The sequence below is a fragment of the Archocentrus centrarchus genome, chromosome 19 (genome assembly GCF_007364275.1).
Source record: "Archocentrus centrarchus isolate MPI-CPG fArcCen1 chromosome 19, fArcCen1, whole genome shotgun sequence".
Classification (NCBI taxonomy): Eukaryota; Metazoa; Chordata; class Actinopteri; order Cichliformes; family Cichlidae; genus Archocentrus; species Archocentrus centrarchus.
In genome coordinates this window covers 5264350-5280683 of record NC_044364.1, presented here as the reverse complement: position 1 = coordinate 5280683, position 16334 = coordinate 5264350, and the positions used below count along the sequence as shown (strand labels likewise).

The 16334-nt window shown below is 41.9% G+C and overlaps 1 protein-coding gene across 1 annotated transcript; it reads right to left on the bottom strand.

Moving 5' to 3' along the window:
* Positions 1-200: 200 nt before the first annotated feature.
* josd1 (Josephin domain containing 1) lies at positions 201-9700 on the bottom strand. Its single transcript, XM_030755840.1, has 5 exons — positions 9555-9700; positions 8131-8977; positions 7845-7973; positions 5360-5554; positions 201-3120 (listed from the first exon to the last, which is right to left on the bottom strand). Exons 2-5 carry the CDS (start codon positions 8493-8495, stop codon positions 3021-3023), a joined length of 789 nt encoding a protein of 262 aa, XP_030611700.1. The 5' UTR covers positions 8496-8977; positions 9555-9700; the 3' UTR covers positions 201-3020.
* Between the last annotated feature and the right edge of the window lie 6634 nt (positions 9701-16334).

Genomic DNA, 16334 nt, shown 5'->3' with positions numbered 1-16334 from the left:
CCAAAATTACAGATGAGCTGAAGGCTGCAATAAAAGCAACCTGGGTTCGGATAACACTTCAGAAGAGCCACAAGCCGATCCTCTCCATGCACTGAGGCCTAGAAGGGTAGCATATTGTATATATAATAACCCAACAGTGACCCTTTGGAAGCAAACAGAAAACAGAAACCCATTTAATACACCCACACTCATGATATACATAAAGTGCCAATAAAAGCATTTTATTTCAATGGAAAAGGAAAAAAAATATATATTACAGTGACAATCAAGGTCCTTTAATAGGAAGGGCTGAATGGGATTGTCATGGCAAAATAAGCAAATGCTGAGTGCAAATGTGCCACACTAGTCATGATGTGATTGGGCTGAAAATCTCCACAAACTGATGACAGTTTCTCTGATGGTTCATTGCAGGTACACTTGGATATAACGAGCCAGTAAAGGTCTACAGAGTGCGCTGGAGTCATTTTAAAATAAGACATGCACTATTAAAATAAGGTAATCTTTTTTTTTTTTTTCCCTTTATGAAAGTCGTCGCATTTCAAATGTTTTTATAGAACATGAAGTCCTTGGCGGCAAAAGTGAAAACATCATCACAGACGAGCTTCGTAGTGTTTCTCATCTGAACTCATGATAAAATCGGTGCTTTGGAATTAATCTCCTGTAATGGCGCCAAACTGCACAGCCCCTGTTAATCTTTCAGAGCAACATATATACTTTTAATGTAAACAAGTTAAGGCCAATATTGTCATCAATAGACAATACTTTTATAGTATAAACAGTTTAACAGTTAAGCTGATAAGTATGAACGCTACAACGGCAGAATCTCTCGCTGGGCTCATCTCACTACACTTAACCACAAGTATGGCTGGACTTTTGGATACTTTCTGACCAACGTCGAGGCTTTCTGCTCTCCTCCTTCAGATCTTCAAGCCCCCCCTTTTCCTAACTCTACCACCAAAATCGTCCTCACACTGAAACCTCACACAACAGAGGGCGCTGCTGACTGTGTAAGACTGGGTAGGACAGTCAGTGACATCCTCTCAGGGTTGTAATTTGGCATGTTTGGGAAAAGGATAGAGAGAAGGAGAATCTCTACATAGGCTGAGCTCCTGTGCTACAGAGGACTGCTGTGGTGGTGTCAATCTGAACAAATGTTAAAGCCAAAGTTAGGGGTGTGTGTGTGTTTGGGGGGGGTTAGTAACCGTCGTGTCATCTGTGTGAAGAATAACTTTCAAGCTGTTTAAGAAATGTTTGTGGCTCTGGGTGGAAGTCGATGATAGAGGGAAATAAAATAATTTCTTCAAATGCATGATCTTTCATTGGACTTCCCTTTCCTTGCTTGTTCTGGAGCTATTAAGCACATTAACTAGTGTAAAGAGCCCGACTGATGTCTGACTTGACTGATATTATCAGAAGATATTCAACTATTACAGATATCTCAGTATCAGCGTATATATGCTGTTTGATATCTGCCAAAAACTTTTGTTTTTAAAAATATCACTATAATATTTTTTTATGGAACATAATGCAGAAAGGGATGTTTGGGGCAATTATGGTTACATTACAGAGTTTTCCAGAAGAGCAGCTCCTTTGCTTAAAATACTCTGTTTCAGGTGCTCTGTAGCACCTGAGTAAAAATTACAGCTCAGCAGATGTTAATAAACAACAAAGCAATTTCCCCTTTTCAAAATCATTTTGACGTGTATTTATATGCTGCACATGCACCTATTGGCCTAAAAACAAAAACAAACAAACCCAAAAAAAACATCAGCTTTTATAAAACATGGTCAGGTTTTCTAATTTTGAATTATGGGGATGCTTTGCTGTTATATTTGTATCAACAAATTAAATTTAAATCGTCACGCTAACTTGATTATTATATCCTGATATAAAATAATCCTGCTAAAGGTAAATAAACGTTAGTAATACGATACCACCTTTCTGACATGCAGATGTCATTCAGCTGTAGTGGGGGTTAAAAATACAAAGTAAAACTAATTTATATAAATATAACTTTTTTTTTTCTAGGCAAAATAAACTAGAGTTTTCTGACTCTTCAATTCAAGCTGCACCCTTTTTGATTAATGATTGATGAAAAAAGCCATGAGGTGGTGGCTTAAGTGAGGCATGCCATAAGAAATCTGAGATTTCAATCTGAACAATTTGACAAAACAAACAAACAAAAACTGGATGAGTGATGACGTTATTCTTCCTTGGTTGAAAATTAGGCAAACATCCACTAGAGGGACTACTTGGCCTGGGTGTTGTTGCATTGCTTTGTTGCCATATAAAACCGTTGTGTCGGCAGAGCCTCTGCAGTAAAGGCTCCGTCTGTGCCGGCAATGTTTGGGAAGTGTTGAAGTACAAAGTTGGCAACGTGATAAATCACTGATTCTAACCAGTGACGAGAAAAAGACACGGAGAGATGGAGTCACACTGAGGCAAAGAAGGGCACGCTTTGGTGAAAGTGATACGGACAGAGAGATTCACGACATGAAGGGAGGGACACAAACACGAAGACACATCAGTGAACGTCGTGACTGAAGCAGGGAGCATGGCAGAAGGGGACAGGCACATGAACACAGCATTTTTCATAAAGCCTGAACTCCACTGACTTTGGAAAGTAGAAAAAAGTAAAAAGAAAAGAAAAAAAAAAAAGCAAAAGATCAAAACTGACACTGAAAATATGTATCAATATAAAAAAAACAAAACAAAAATAGCAGAAACAGGATAACACTTTCGAAGTCTTAACTGCGTCGTGAGAAAGCTGTGATTCTTTGATTCTCCCTGTAAAGTGTTTGCTTCCTTCATTGCATTGTATCTCACTAGATAATTGTCCAGCAATGGCTGTGTAAACAAAACCCAAAAAGGTGTTTATGTGTGTGTGTGTGTATATAGAGGGGATATATCTGCAAGTGTGCATCGAAAGGTTTTGGCCATGCACAACGTTATTTCCTCTTCTGTTCACTCTGCGATTGGTCTGCTGGCCCAGTTAGAGCTGTGACAGGCTGGTTAAACCCTTAGCCATCAGACCGCCATGTCTGGTGTGCCTCCACTTCCTCTGAGACGACTAACAGGAGTTCACAGTTCTTCCCTCGTAGCTGCTGGCGGAGAAACTTCCTGGGATTGTGGTAAAAATCAAACACAAGAACTGAAGTTAGTTTTTAAAAAAAATGCACTGCAGGTGCAAAAAGACTTCTGGTCCCCATAGACCAGTGGTCCCCAAACCACCCACTTAAAGAATAATTAACATTTTATTTCTGTTTTACTTATTATCTGAGTCTGAACAATCTCATTTGAATCCAATCTTATTGTACATCCTGTACAATGACAATAAAGGCATTCTATTCTGTTCTTCTATTCTACAATATTTTATTTTGAACTCCGTTACATCTGTCAATGACGCCTCAAGACGCTTGTCTCGGTCACGTGATGCCTCACCGCTAAAATTAAATCCACAAGCTTCACTGGTTCCCGTGCTCGTCTAACAAAGTAGGTTGGTTGATCTACATAATGCGCGTTTAAATATTTGAGTGCTCAACAAGAGTAGAAAAGTGCTATATAAGAATTAGTCCATTTACCATTTATATTTAGCAACACCGGGTATAGCAGTGAGGCGGACCCAATCAAGTCAAGCTGACACTCTCCGGCGCTCGACACTGCGACGCTGTAGCCACTCTCCACGTGAAATCAAAGCTTGTATCGATGTGTGCAGGCTGATACTTAGTGAGGCCGAACCCAGCCAACCCACAAGCTAGCAAAAATGAGTTGCAGAGAAACAAGCGCAGGGCTCACACTGATTCAGCGTTATGCTGAGTTGTATTTTTCATGCGCTTGATACAGTAAAAGTTGAAGTCACATAAATTGGATTTAATTCCAATAAAATCATCGCCTAAATCAGTTGGATTTTCACCTAACTTGCATAAAAAAAATGTGGTCCCACTGTAATACATTTCCAATTAGTTGTGATCCATAAGCCAGATGAGTTTAGCGCTAAAGCCCTCCTCAGCTCCCGTCCGCCAACTTCCACGTTCATGCACAACTACACATACTAACGATGCCTGGAGATCGCTTTCGTGTCTATATCAGTTCACTTCACTGGAGACAATCATGGCAAGAGTGGGAGGCAAGTGTAAGCTACAAACTCGCACTTATGAGCAAAAATATGAATTACAAAATTTGAGGAAGCAAATCCAGAGATGAAGCAGAAGAAATTGCAGTGAAATTCACTATTAGACCCCAAACTGTCGGATATTTGGAAGAATTGGATTTTATCTGACTTACACTTGAGACGGATTTCTGACAAGTTGGATGACATTCGATGGGCCATCTGAATCCAACTGAGACGATTTCTACTGTATTTGTTTATCTTATTTTGAAGGCATGTTTATACATTGCCATGGCGACCAGGGAGCATCGTGGGCAGAGAGGATGTTACTCACTATGTGGCGCGATGTTACGAGGACGCTGCTGATAGAGTTCCATACGAATACACAGTGGACTCCCGTTTATTATTATACTTAGAAAATATCACATTTTTGATTACGGTCATATCATTTATTTTGACGTATTTATCCACCACACCTTAAAGCAGTGGTTCTCAAATCCAGGCCTCGTGGCCCAGTGTCCTGCAGGTTTTAGATGTGCCTCTGCTTCCACAAACCTGAGTCAAATATAGAAGTCATTAGCAGGACTCTGGAGAACTTGACTGCATACTGAGATTGTAATTCAGCCATTTGATTCAGGTGTGTTGGATCAGGGACACATCTAAAACCTGCAGGACACTGGGCCACAAGACCTGGATTTGAGAACCACTGCCTTAAAGGCAGGTCCGTGGAAATATTGTCTAACACAAAACCGGTCCATGCCTCAAAAAAAGGTTGGGGACCACTGCTATAGACGACTACAGGACGCAGACCTCTGCCCTGACCTTTGCAGACACTTTTCTGATGAGTTCATAATCTCAGTGACTCATTTCAGGGCATTTTTAATAAAACATTGAGACCATTTTGTAAAGTTTGGTCATTCTAAGTAAAAGTTTACTTTGAAAGTAGCAGCAGGTGTTAATACTGTAACTGATAGCTGGAAATCGACCACATGCCAGCAAATTTTTTGTGACCGCATGGACTCGTTCACAGAGACTTTCCACCTCAGGCAGCACGCTTCAAAGAAATATAACAGGAATGACTACTAGGCTGTGGTACATAGTATAATCACATTTCTTGGTTGATCCTCTCCACAGGCACATCTATTGTTATTCTAAGCCTTATGACAATGAAAGTGGGAAACAATTGTAAGTGCTGCTGTTGTGGTGAGCACACATGTACACCCCCTGCCCCAGCCCCACAATCGCGCTCACCTGAGCTCATCCGGATTGCCGATGGGCTGAGGGCTACGCAGCTTGGAGTCCAAGTTGTAGTAGACTCCTCCCACCTCTCTGACACCTATCCAGTGTTGCCGCTTAAGTGGCAACCGGAGAGGCCCCCAGCGCAGATTGGACGGTACGTTCAGAATGAAGCCCTCCACGTTGGACAGTTCAATATTGCCTACATCCCTGGAGAAAGACAGGCTGCTTTTACTTCTGGAAAACTTTCACTTTCTTTAAAATGTGACGATTAATTTAAGGATTGCGGTTTAAGTTCTAATACCTAAAATATAACTTGTTTTTTAAACAAAAAGTCAGAAATAATACAAAAATGTGCAGATTTCTGTCAAATAACGTAACCCAGATTCACTGCGTTTTCTATGTTCAGATTAAATGTGCTTCCAAGTGCAGCCGCTCCACAAAGGTCCATTCTGAGTCAGGAAGTCAGGAAAAACCCCTGTGATAAACTGTCCACAGTAACAATCATGACCAAAGCTATTCAGCTACGCACAGGACATTGCAAGAGACCGCCGGGAGTATCAGAAGCATTCTTGCAGCCAGCAGCTTAAACAAACTAGAGAGGCACGTTCATTTTCAAATTAAACAAACAGGTTATATAATATACGTGCATACTGCACTTCAAAGCGCTTTTGTCAGTTTGGATTGTTGACTGTGACGAACATTTTTTTTTAATGCGTGAAAAGGGAAGTTTGTGTGGCGAAACGTGCAAACTTTGCGTCCATCAAAATTCAACCTGTCATTAAGTGGCAAAAGAAGACTGAAATAATGGCTTTGAAGTTTCAGTGCTTAAATGCCTGCCACACCTATGCTCCAGTATGGGAGCACATTTCAAAACACAGTTGCCTGTGCACTGATATAAGTACACTGGGACCCTGTTCTGCTAAGCAGGAGAGCTAACTTAAACTCTGAGCCTGAGTACTCTGAGTAATAGACTAAGAACCTAACCCGCACCCTGGTAGGTTTCTTCAACAAAATCTGAGCACATATTGGAGTGCATTAATTTAAGTTTACCACATTATAATCCCATTAATATGTTAGCTCGGTATTTCTTCTTTCTAATCGATCTGTTGTCACTGTAAGGACAAATATGCAGATCACTGGACATCGCCGATTTATTGCCAGTTCAGAATAAAGTCTGTAGTCGCCGTCGTTCTAACACTGTGCCTCTGTGGACAAGAAGTCAGCTGTGAGCATGTCTGGTCATGGTTCTCTGTGAGAGATGTTCATATTTCTGTCACCACTGGATTAAAAAGGAGGCTCTGCTTTTTCTTTACCCAATCCTGATAGCAGAGCTCCATTGATGTTAGCTGTTTCTTTTTTTTTTTTTAATTACACGTTTAATTTAGTCTAAGCATAATCAGAGCTGACTGATCTAACTCCGATCAGCCGCTCTGATACCAAAAACTCAAGAGTTTAAACTCAGAGTTTGTTAAACCTGCTCTGTGGAACAGGGGCCCTGAACATCCTGGAGCATCACAGTTTGTTGTCTCATCAATCACTTGCCCTCTCAAAAGTGGACTTTTATTTTTTTATTTTGCTCCCTGCCAAAATTAAATTGTATTTATAAATAGTCCAGCTGTGGGGAAGGAACTGTTAAGCAAACTTTTTTCACTGTGATCCAAATAATTAAAAATATCTGTGGCTTTGAAGTGTTTACCGCACTTAAAATCCCCAGTGAGGAGAGTTATAAAAACAGCCTCAGGTCACAGCTACATCATAAACATGACCAAGAATTAAAAAAAAGAAAAAGAAGTCATGTTTCCTCTTGTCGAGGAATCAAGAAAACGTAAGTGCTCAAGTGCTACTCCACATATTGTGTTGTTTTCTCACCTCAGTCTTTGGTTAACACACCAACAGCTCAATGCTGACAATAGCAAACATATAAATGCCTTAGTTACATGCAAAAAAGGGAGCTCTCCACTGTGTTATATCAAACAGCAACAGTGTGCAGCTGCAGAAGCTCCAAAACAGAAAAACAGGAATAGGTTTTATCGATAAAGCAAGTCTGTGTTTGGTGCTGCTGTCAACAGTCATATAAGGCTGATAGTGAAGGAAGCAGGAATGCTGATAAAACTGTCTCTGACTTTATCAAGTACAGGAAGCGCTGACTAATCACAGAAATCACTCAAGACCCAGCTGATGAGGTGGCTCGGGTGCAGATGAAAACACAGGGTGCCTCTTTTTTTTTTTTTATCATTTATATTATATGTGTACTCAAGTGAGATAAGAGAGGAACAAGTGTAAACAACTACAGATAAGCAACAATAGAGTGATTGCTTTTCTTTGGTTTGGGCTTCCCTAGTCTCCCATTGACTTTTCTGGTAAACAATCAGAAGTCACAAGACAAACTGCAGCTACAGCATAAGGAAATGAAAATAAATCTATTAAATCAATAATTTTTCTAGATTAAATATAATGCTTCCATACTAAGACCTGTTATCTTGCTAGCCCCACATACCTTCTTTTATCCCACCAAACTGCCTCAAACCCTCGGGTCTGCAGGGCTGCCATGATGACATTTACATCATAGTTCCCGTTTCCCAGCACGCTCTTCTTGTGTGGTGTCACCATAGTGCTGGGAGAGAGCCTGCAACAAGTTGACAGGAGGGATCATCCACACAGCACTTACAACTACATTTACAAAACATTTTATGAATGCCTCAGTACTGGGTGTGTGTGTGTGTGTGTGTGTGTGTGTGTGTGTGTGTGTGTGTGTGTGTGTGTGTGTCTACCTGCTGTCTCACCTCTGATAGATCTCCTGCAGGGTGTCCCGACTGAAGGCTGTCCCATCCTGGAAGACGTTATTAAGCGCGTGAAGTGCACACAGCTCCCGCCGCTGCTTCTCATGATAAATGACCGGAGGTGCCAAAGAAGCTTGGGGAGGAGCTGGCGGGGTGAGTGAGGAAGAGGACGATGAGAGATCCTGCTGCTGCTGCTGAGTTTCCCTGGGATCCCTGCACCTTCTCTCCTCTGCTCCCACCACTGCCTCCCCTCCTCCTCCTCCACCACCTTTCTGTTTGCTGACCTTCCAGGGCATGCAGCCCAGCTCCTGCAGGCTGCCTCGCCCCTTCCCCTTCCACTCACCGGCTGGATACGGAGCACTTCCCATCCCTGGATGTTCACCAGCACCACTGTCGTCGCCACCACCGCCGGTACCTCCTTCAGCTCCACAACTACTAGTGTCAGGACGCTACATCAGCATCATGACAACCATTGGCGTGGCAACCTCTCAGCCACTTGGAAGAGAGGGAGCTTGTGTCTAGAGGGAGGTTGCAAGGTAAATGAAACCTATGGCTCCTTAACACAGCAAAACCCGCTTTCTCCCTCTAAAAGACAGATGTGAAGAAAGGTCTCTTACAAAGGATGAAGTATAACCGGCAAAGATACACTGAATGCTCCAAAATGACAGACTACTCCTGCAACAGCATGGCGGTGTCACACTGCCATTACTCTCTTTGTATTTTCCACTTCTTCCATCCTCTCTATGTGTTGACAACTCTTTCCATCCAAAGCCTATAGGTTAGCAGATCTTTCCATCCCCAGACTGCTGACCACAAGGCTACACTTCCACTGGAGCAGAAGAGTTTGACACTGTGGAGAAAAATATACCCAATAAGCAGCTCAAATGCAAAAAAAAAAAAAAAAAAAAAAAAAAGTCCATTTTTTTTTCTTTAAAATGTAGCTATTACACATAACGAAATGGACATAAATTCGTATCAGAAGTCCAAAATCACACCTCGGACCTGCTCAGTTAAGGAGCAGCTGCCAAACAGCTTAAACAACACGTTAAAGCGACGCTAAATATGCTGTTACATTATTCAGAGCTTCAGGATCTTCTCGGTCAGTAGACCCCAAATGAAGGGAAGGTAAACATTTCGAGCAGCTTGAACTGGACAGAGGAAGCAAGCTGTTCACTAAGCTAGCAACATATGACAACAGCTACACATTATTGTGACGCTTACACTCCATTACGGAAGGATAGCAAATACATTACTCTAAAGTCATAGATGTACAGATGGATTTAATCCGTGCTAGCAGCAGCGAGTATCTGGCGTTAGTCTTTACTGCTGCTCTACGTGACTCTGTGTCTCCAGCAAACACAACCACAACGCCACCTTTATGATTTATAACTTCATTTTCTGTCGCCGACCACTTCACCGCCCGTTACCTGCCGCTGGTGTCACAGCTGGGCTGCCGTAAACCGGTCTTAAACCTCGGTCTCCTCTGTCCTCTTTCCCCTAAAGGCTGCTCAGACCTTTGTCTTTGCCACTTTTTTCCTGTTGTGGCTCTCTCCTGTCTCTTTCTCTGTCCGTGCAGTCGCGGGCATGCGCAGTAGCTCCTCCCAGGCTCCATGTTGCTGTCACCGCCTGCGTCAGGAGACTGGAGCGGATCCTCCCCTGAGACTGCGAAAGCCTCCCTTTTCCACTTTTTTCTCACCTGTAATGTGCTTTTCATCGCAGAGCTGCTTCACATGCTGTTTAAAATTATATATATAAAAATACGTTTTACCCCAATAAAACGTTTCTGCCTGCTGGCCTCTTAAAGCACTTGCAGCCTTGTAACTTTAAAAGCGGATGACAAAATTGAGGACTGCTTTAGGCTCTTTTAGCTTTTTGTTTTGCTTTGTCATTTTGATTTAATGTCAGTCAGGTGTAAGGAGGAAAATCTATCAAACTCTACTGCAAAAATCTGTCGTTTTTCTGCAAAAAAATTTAAAAAATAAATAAATAAAAGATAAGTGAATGTATTTACGTTATGAGAAGCAGATGTCAGTGTGCACCCATAATTTATTAAAGTGTTGGAGAACTCAGATGGCACAATATGTGCAACAAATTCACACAATCTTCAAACAATTCGCTCACATGATGGATGCGATGTAAAACACAAACCTGCTACCACGGCATTTTTGACGTGTTAATGCTGTTGATGGTCTTCCTGTATTGTCCTTTATTAAAACAACATGAGAGAAAAGGCTCAACCCTTTATTTGTTTATGATGCAAAGTGATACAGGAGGCTACTCTTCCAATGTCAAGACAGTTTTGCAATTACCATCAAGCAACAGGTGTCAAACCAGCGTTTACAAAGTTAAACAGAGCCACAAGGTTAACCCCCTGAGGTCAGAGCCATCATAGGTGGTAACTCTAACCCTATATTTTGGAGAAATGCAAACAGACCTTTTTTGGGAAAATGATAAAATGATTATTTCCTTTATTCACTGATTGCCAAGACTTGGAAGAATAATTTAACAAAAAATAAATACATTCCTTCTTGCCTGGGGTTAGAGTAAAGGTTAGGGTTAGAGCTGGAGTCGGCACTGATGATGACATCCTGGAGAACTCAGAGGGCTAAAGCTGCAGTATAAGCAGAAATCTAGAAAAGAAACAAAAGAGCCAGATAATATTAACCTGGCTAGATCACCATTGTAACTTAACCCAGTCTAGAGGGAATTATATTCAGCTGTTAGGGCCAAATTTTCACTGATGGTTTTAATCACATTTTTTGCTGTGAGTGCAATGTAGATTCTCATGTGAAGGAATGTGTTTTATACATACCAACTGAACTTCACCATACTAAAACCACAAAAGGATGCCCTCTGTAAAATAATAGCAGCCCACACTGTGTTGCATTGTCACAGGGATTTGCATATTCAGTTGGCGAAACAGATGATATGTAAAGATATATATTTTCATACGTGGTCCTAATTTGCATTTAAGCTGCTGGAATTGTTGCCAATAGAAAAGAGCAGCATGCTTCTCTCAGAGACAGCAGATATCAGGGAGAGATGGGTCGAGCACTTTGATGACCTTCCCAATCAGCCAACTAGTGTTGCCTGGTGATTAATTATTATGTCTCCTGGAACTGTCTTAAAATTTGTATATACCCGTATTTGGTTTTAGGCGAACATATATAGAATGCAAATTAGGAAACTGATCAGTTTATTTGTATTACTTGTATATAACTGAGAATAGCCAATCAATAAAATGAATTTGATCCTGATCAGGCCACAAACAAATGAAATCTCACATCTCAGTTATCGGGCTGTGGGTCAGTCCTGAACTCACAAAGTACTAGACTACTTAAATGGATCAAGTTTAAAGTTTCAGCGCTGTATTGTGTAGCGCATTAGAAGTAAATGGCAACACCTACAGTAGAGCACAATGAATGGCTAAAAGAAATTTCTGCAGCATTGCTGTCTTGTTGTATTTACATTGCATCAGTGCTGTTTTGAGCCGTTTTACTTTTTATATTCTTTATAGATCTGCATCATCTCTTCCTCTGATAATCTGGATTTTGCCAAATTATCAGAGATCATGTGAACTTATTATAAAGTGTTTTAGTGCGTTCCCCACCTGTAAATAGAGACCTTAATGTCTGCTGCATGACTGACTTGACATTTACTGTAAAAGTCAGTTTCGAAAGTATGTTTCAAATTTGCATGGTGTACTGTTGAAAAGCATTCATGCTTCTCCTCTCGCTTTTTAGCTTTGTTAATTTTATATCCAGGGAGGATATGAAAATGAGAAATGCTACAGAGCAAACAGCTTTCCGTGAAGGACGGTTCTCCATGTAATACAGTTTTAAAAGGAAATACAAACAAATAAATGTGGATTTAAAATAAAGCTAATTCTTTTGAAATCATTAATAATAATTAACTGGAAGTGACTGGACCTAAAAGGGGAAATTAGAAACTGGATTGAGCACAGTTACACAAGGTTTATTATTATTAAAACATGCAGGCTTTATGCACTTTGAGATGAAAGTTGAGAAGTGAGTGAGGCAACAGGCACAATCACAAATGGAGGAACTGAACCGAAGACATGGGAGAGGTAAAAATGAAAGAGTTAAGAAAGGGTGGAGAGAAAGAGGGAGGCAGAGGAAGCTGCCAGAGCAAAACAAGCAGCAGCTGCCTTTGCTCTCCTGTCGCCAAAGCACTTCTTATTCCCGGGAAGCCAGCTCCAGAAACCTTTATTGTCATCTATTTCTTTCTTTTTCAAGTTCTCTATCTTCTTTCTTTTATCTTTTCCCTTTTGTCCACCTCTATCTGTCCTATTTCCCTCCTCTTGAAAACCCTGAAGCATTTTGTTTGTGGTTTTTTCTTAGGCAGCATTGCTGATGCTTTTGCTCCAGGTTTTTGTTCTCCTTCTCACTTCTTTCTTTTTCATGCTTGACTTCATTATACTCTCCCTGCACTTCTTCAGAGTCATGTGGAAAAAGTATCCTCTCTTTTCCTTTTGCCTTTTCTCCTTTCAGTTTTTGAGTCCTAAGTTCTTGATATTTTTACTCCTTATACATATCTCTTACTTCTTTCTTCAGATCTTCAGTTCTTCTTTCTTTTTTTTTTAGCCTGTCATGTCTGACAGTTTTTTAAATCAAAATGATGATCTGAATGCATTGGTGTACCAAACATATTTGCTTTTACAAGAACAGCTCAATAAGTTTTCTATAGGCTACTCTTGTTATTGTTTGTATGTTTATTTTATTTATACATACCAGGCCTGACAGGCAGAAGAAGAAGATAGAGAAAGAGAACAAAAGAAAAAAAAGAAGAAAACAGGAAAAAATAATAGGAGAGATGTAGACACACATAGATACATATGTTCACATAGCTATACACATGCATATACATATACACACATACACACAATCCCGCTGTAGTTTGTAGTCCCCCCCCCCCCCCACGCCGAAGAGGCCTGAGCCACCCCCAGGCCACAACCGCCAAGGGAGCGAGACAAAAACCATGCTAAGATATCCAGCTATGCTCACCCGGACGCACAGGCACCCACAACCCAGGGGTGGCAGTGACGATCAGCGGGGAGCAGCGGGGAGCAGCGGGGAGTGGTAGGGAGGGGTGACTCCTGCCCTCCGCAACCGGGTCCCACAGGGGCCAAGGCTCAGTAAGCCACAGACCCCAGGCCCAGCTGTCCATACACGCACACACACACACACACACACACACACACACACACACACACACACACACACACACACACACACACACACACACACACAGGTCATATACTCATACACACATTCACACACATATATGCCAGTCACACACTCATGCACACACATGGATCTTACATGGACACTAAGTGTGGGCGAGCGGGTACCAGCACAGCGCAACCTGGGGGAGCACCCCCCCACCCCACCCCACCCCATCCCCAGGCCCTCAATATCTGAGATGTAAAAAAAATTGCGGAGCAGGCAGCAGTGAACAGACAAGTGGGGCCACCTCAGCAGCTCCATCCACTAACCACTGTGTGTGACGTGTGACACACCCGCCCCCCCAAGGCCCTATGTGTACTATGATGTGGTGTGAGCCGCATGATGTAATTAAAAAGGAGGGATGGGACATTACACAGCACAGCGAGCAGAGTCAAGGGGGTGGCCCCACTCACTGCAGCACGAGTTGTTTGATTGAGTGGGAAGAGTGGAAGGGTCAGGAAACATGACCGGGAGGTAGAAGACTATCCCCGGAGGGAGAGAGCCAGCTAACTAATGGCTAAACACCCCAGTTCCCTACACCCAACCGCAGGGCAGGGAAGGCAGGTGTCCAGGGCCTGAAGTGGCCATGCCCCCAGTGCACCATCATGGTCAAGGTCGGCACCTACCGCCCAGCGCAGATAAACATGACACACACACACACACACACACACACACACACACACACACACACAGTGTTCCTGAGTCCAGGACCAACCGGCCCCTTGTGGGAAACCGCTGCCCCCCTCACCTCACCAGAAGCCTTTGGGCTAACACATTCACTTTTTTCCTGTTACAGTCTTCAAGTGTCCTTTGTCCTCTGTGTTTTGAGTGTATGCTTTGGATCATTATCCACTTGGCTGAATAGCAGAATTTGGCAGAGAGAAAACCCCTTATACCTGAGAATTAATCCATCTCCTTCTATCAGCAGTCACATCATCAATAAACACTAGTGACACACTTTTGGCACACATTTGGCATGGGCATGTGTGGCTACACTTTCTTGTAAACCTTCTGCATTTCCATTTATGAAGGTGTCTCTTGTGGTATAATGATTATGTTGGTGATATAAGGTCGCTCAGAGGATTCTGGGTAATTGGTAGGTAGTTTTGTTGTAGTAGGGGTTAACTTTACTTACTTTACTTTACTTTATTCATTTTTAGCACTTTAAAAACAGCAACTGCAACAAAGTGCTGTACAATAAAAAAGGGCAAAACAACAAGAACAATAATAAAACAGCAAATACAAAATTAATAAGATCTCAAAGTATACTAAAAGCCAGTGAATTAAAATGTGTCTTTAAAGAAGTTTTAAAAGTTGACAATGACGGGGCACTCCTGACACGTAAAGGGAGCTTGTTCCATAAAATAGGGGCAGCAATGCTAAAAGCTCTATCGCCTCTGAGCTTTAACTTAGATCTTGGGACCTCAAGATTAAATTTCAGTTCACAGTCAAGTTTGAAGCCCAGGTTAGACACAGTCTGCTTTAAGTAAGGGGCTAAGGGTCCCAGGTCAATTTGAGATGAATCCTGCAGGCTTCTCGGACAGAACACTATCACTTCTGTTTTATTTCCATAAAAGCTTAAAAAATTAAGGGCCATCCACTCTTTAATGTCCTCCAAACATAGCAATAATGATTTAATCAAGGAGGCACCTCTCTTTAATGACATATACATTTGAATGTCGTCTGCATAGCAATGGAAGGAAATTCCATGCTTCCGCAGAATTGAGACCAAAGGCAGCAAGTAGAGAGAAAAAAGCAGTGGGCCAAGAATTGAGCCCTGAGGAACCCCACAAGATAATGGGGCAGGTAAGGACTCTGCGTCAGCTAGTTTAACAGATATAGACCTGCCGGACAAATAGGAACCAAACCATTTTAAAACAGTACCGTGAAAGCTAACATGGGTATTTAAACGGGACAATAAGATACTGTGGTCTATTGTGTCAAAAGCGGCAGATAAGTCTAAAAGCACAAGGATGACATAGTTCCCAGAGTCATTAGCCCTAAGAACATCATTTAGAACCCTTACCAAGGCCGATTCGGTACTATGCTGAGCTTTAAAACCAGATTGAAATGGCTCTAAAATGTTGTGTTGGTCTAAAAAAGGCTTTATTTGAGAAAGGACGACTAACAGCTGCACGTTGTGGGCAACAAAGAATACTTTCGCCAAGGGGGGGGTCTACATGATTTCCCATGAGTTGAAACGGTAACACAACATGGTGTCAGATGTGGGATAGTATATCAAAAGTACGACAAAAGTTACCAGTATTTGGAAAAGCCTGGGCCATTTGTACTGCATGGGTGATAACGTGGACAATATACTGGAAGGACTAAATTGTTTGACAAACAAAACCAATGCAGCAATGAGGGATGAATTCCACAACTTTTACATTGTTAAGACAAATATCATATATGAAAGGGTTTGCTTCAACATGACAAAACAGGGTGAAAATAAATCTTTAGTCATTTGTTGCTGCTTTATGTACATTGGCAGAACACTGCAATTATGGTGCGGTTCACAATGAGCTAATCAGGCTGGTTTTAGGGCTCGCTGATGTACACCTGTCAGAGCACATGCACTTGGATAAGGATCTCATGCTAGTCAGAGCAATCCAGATGGCAAGGCAGACCAAAGCAGTGAAACAACAGCAGAGTGACTTACGTGGGGACACTGTGAAAAAGAGAGACATGCTCAGTAGACAGAGTTATAGCAGAGACAAACAGCTTCAGAGAAAGAAGAGACTAAATAAGGGAAATAAACCCAGCCAAGGACATGTAGAGACAAATAGAGTAACTGAATGTTACAAATGTGGGAAAAGTCCCTCACACCCAAAATTAGTGTCCAACAGGCATGGCACAGTGCTGTGGGGGGAAAAAAGGACATTATAAAAGAGTGTGTGCTTCAAACCATTGGTGAGTCTCTGATGGACCTAAGCTTTGGACATCCTACCTCTGTGAATCTGT

Bases quoted from the DNA above. Each gene is read 5' to 3' on its own strand.
- josd1 (XM_030755840.1), bottom strand. From the start codon at position 8,495: ATGGGAAGTGCTCCGTATCCAGCCGGTGAGTGGAAGGGGAAGGGGCGA. The intron at 5,555-7,844 runs GTATGTGGGGCT...GTCTTTCTCCAG, and splicing joins GTTTGGTGGGATAAAAGAAG to GGATGTAGGCAATATTGAAC. The intron at 3,121-5,359 runs GTGAGCGCGATT...CCACAATCCCAG, and splicing joins GGCAATCCGGATGAGCTCAG to GAAGTTTCTCCGCCAGCAGC.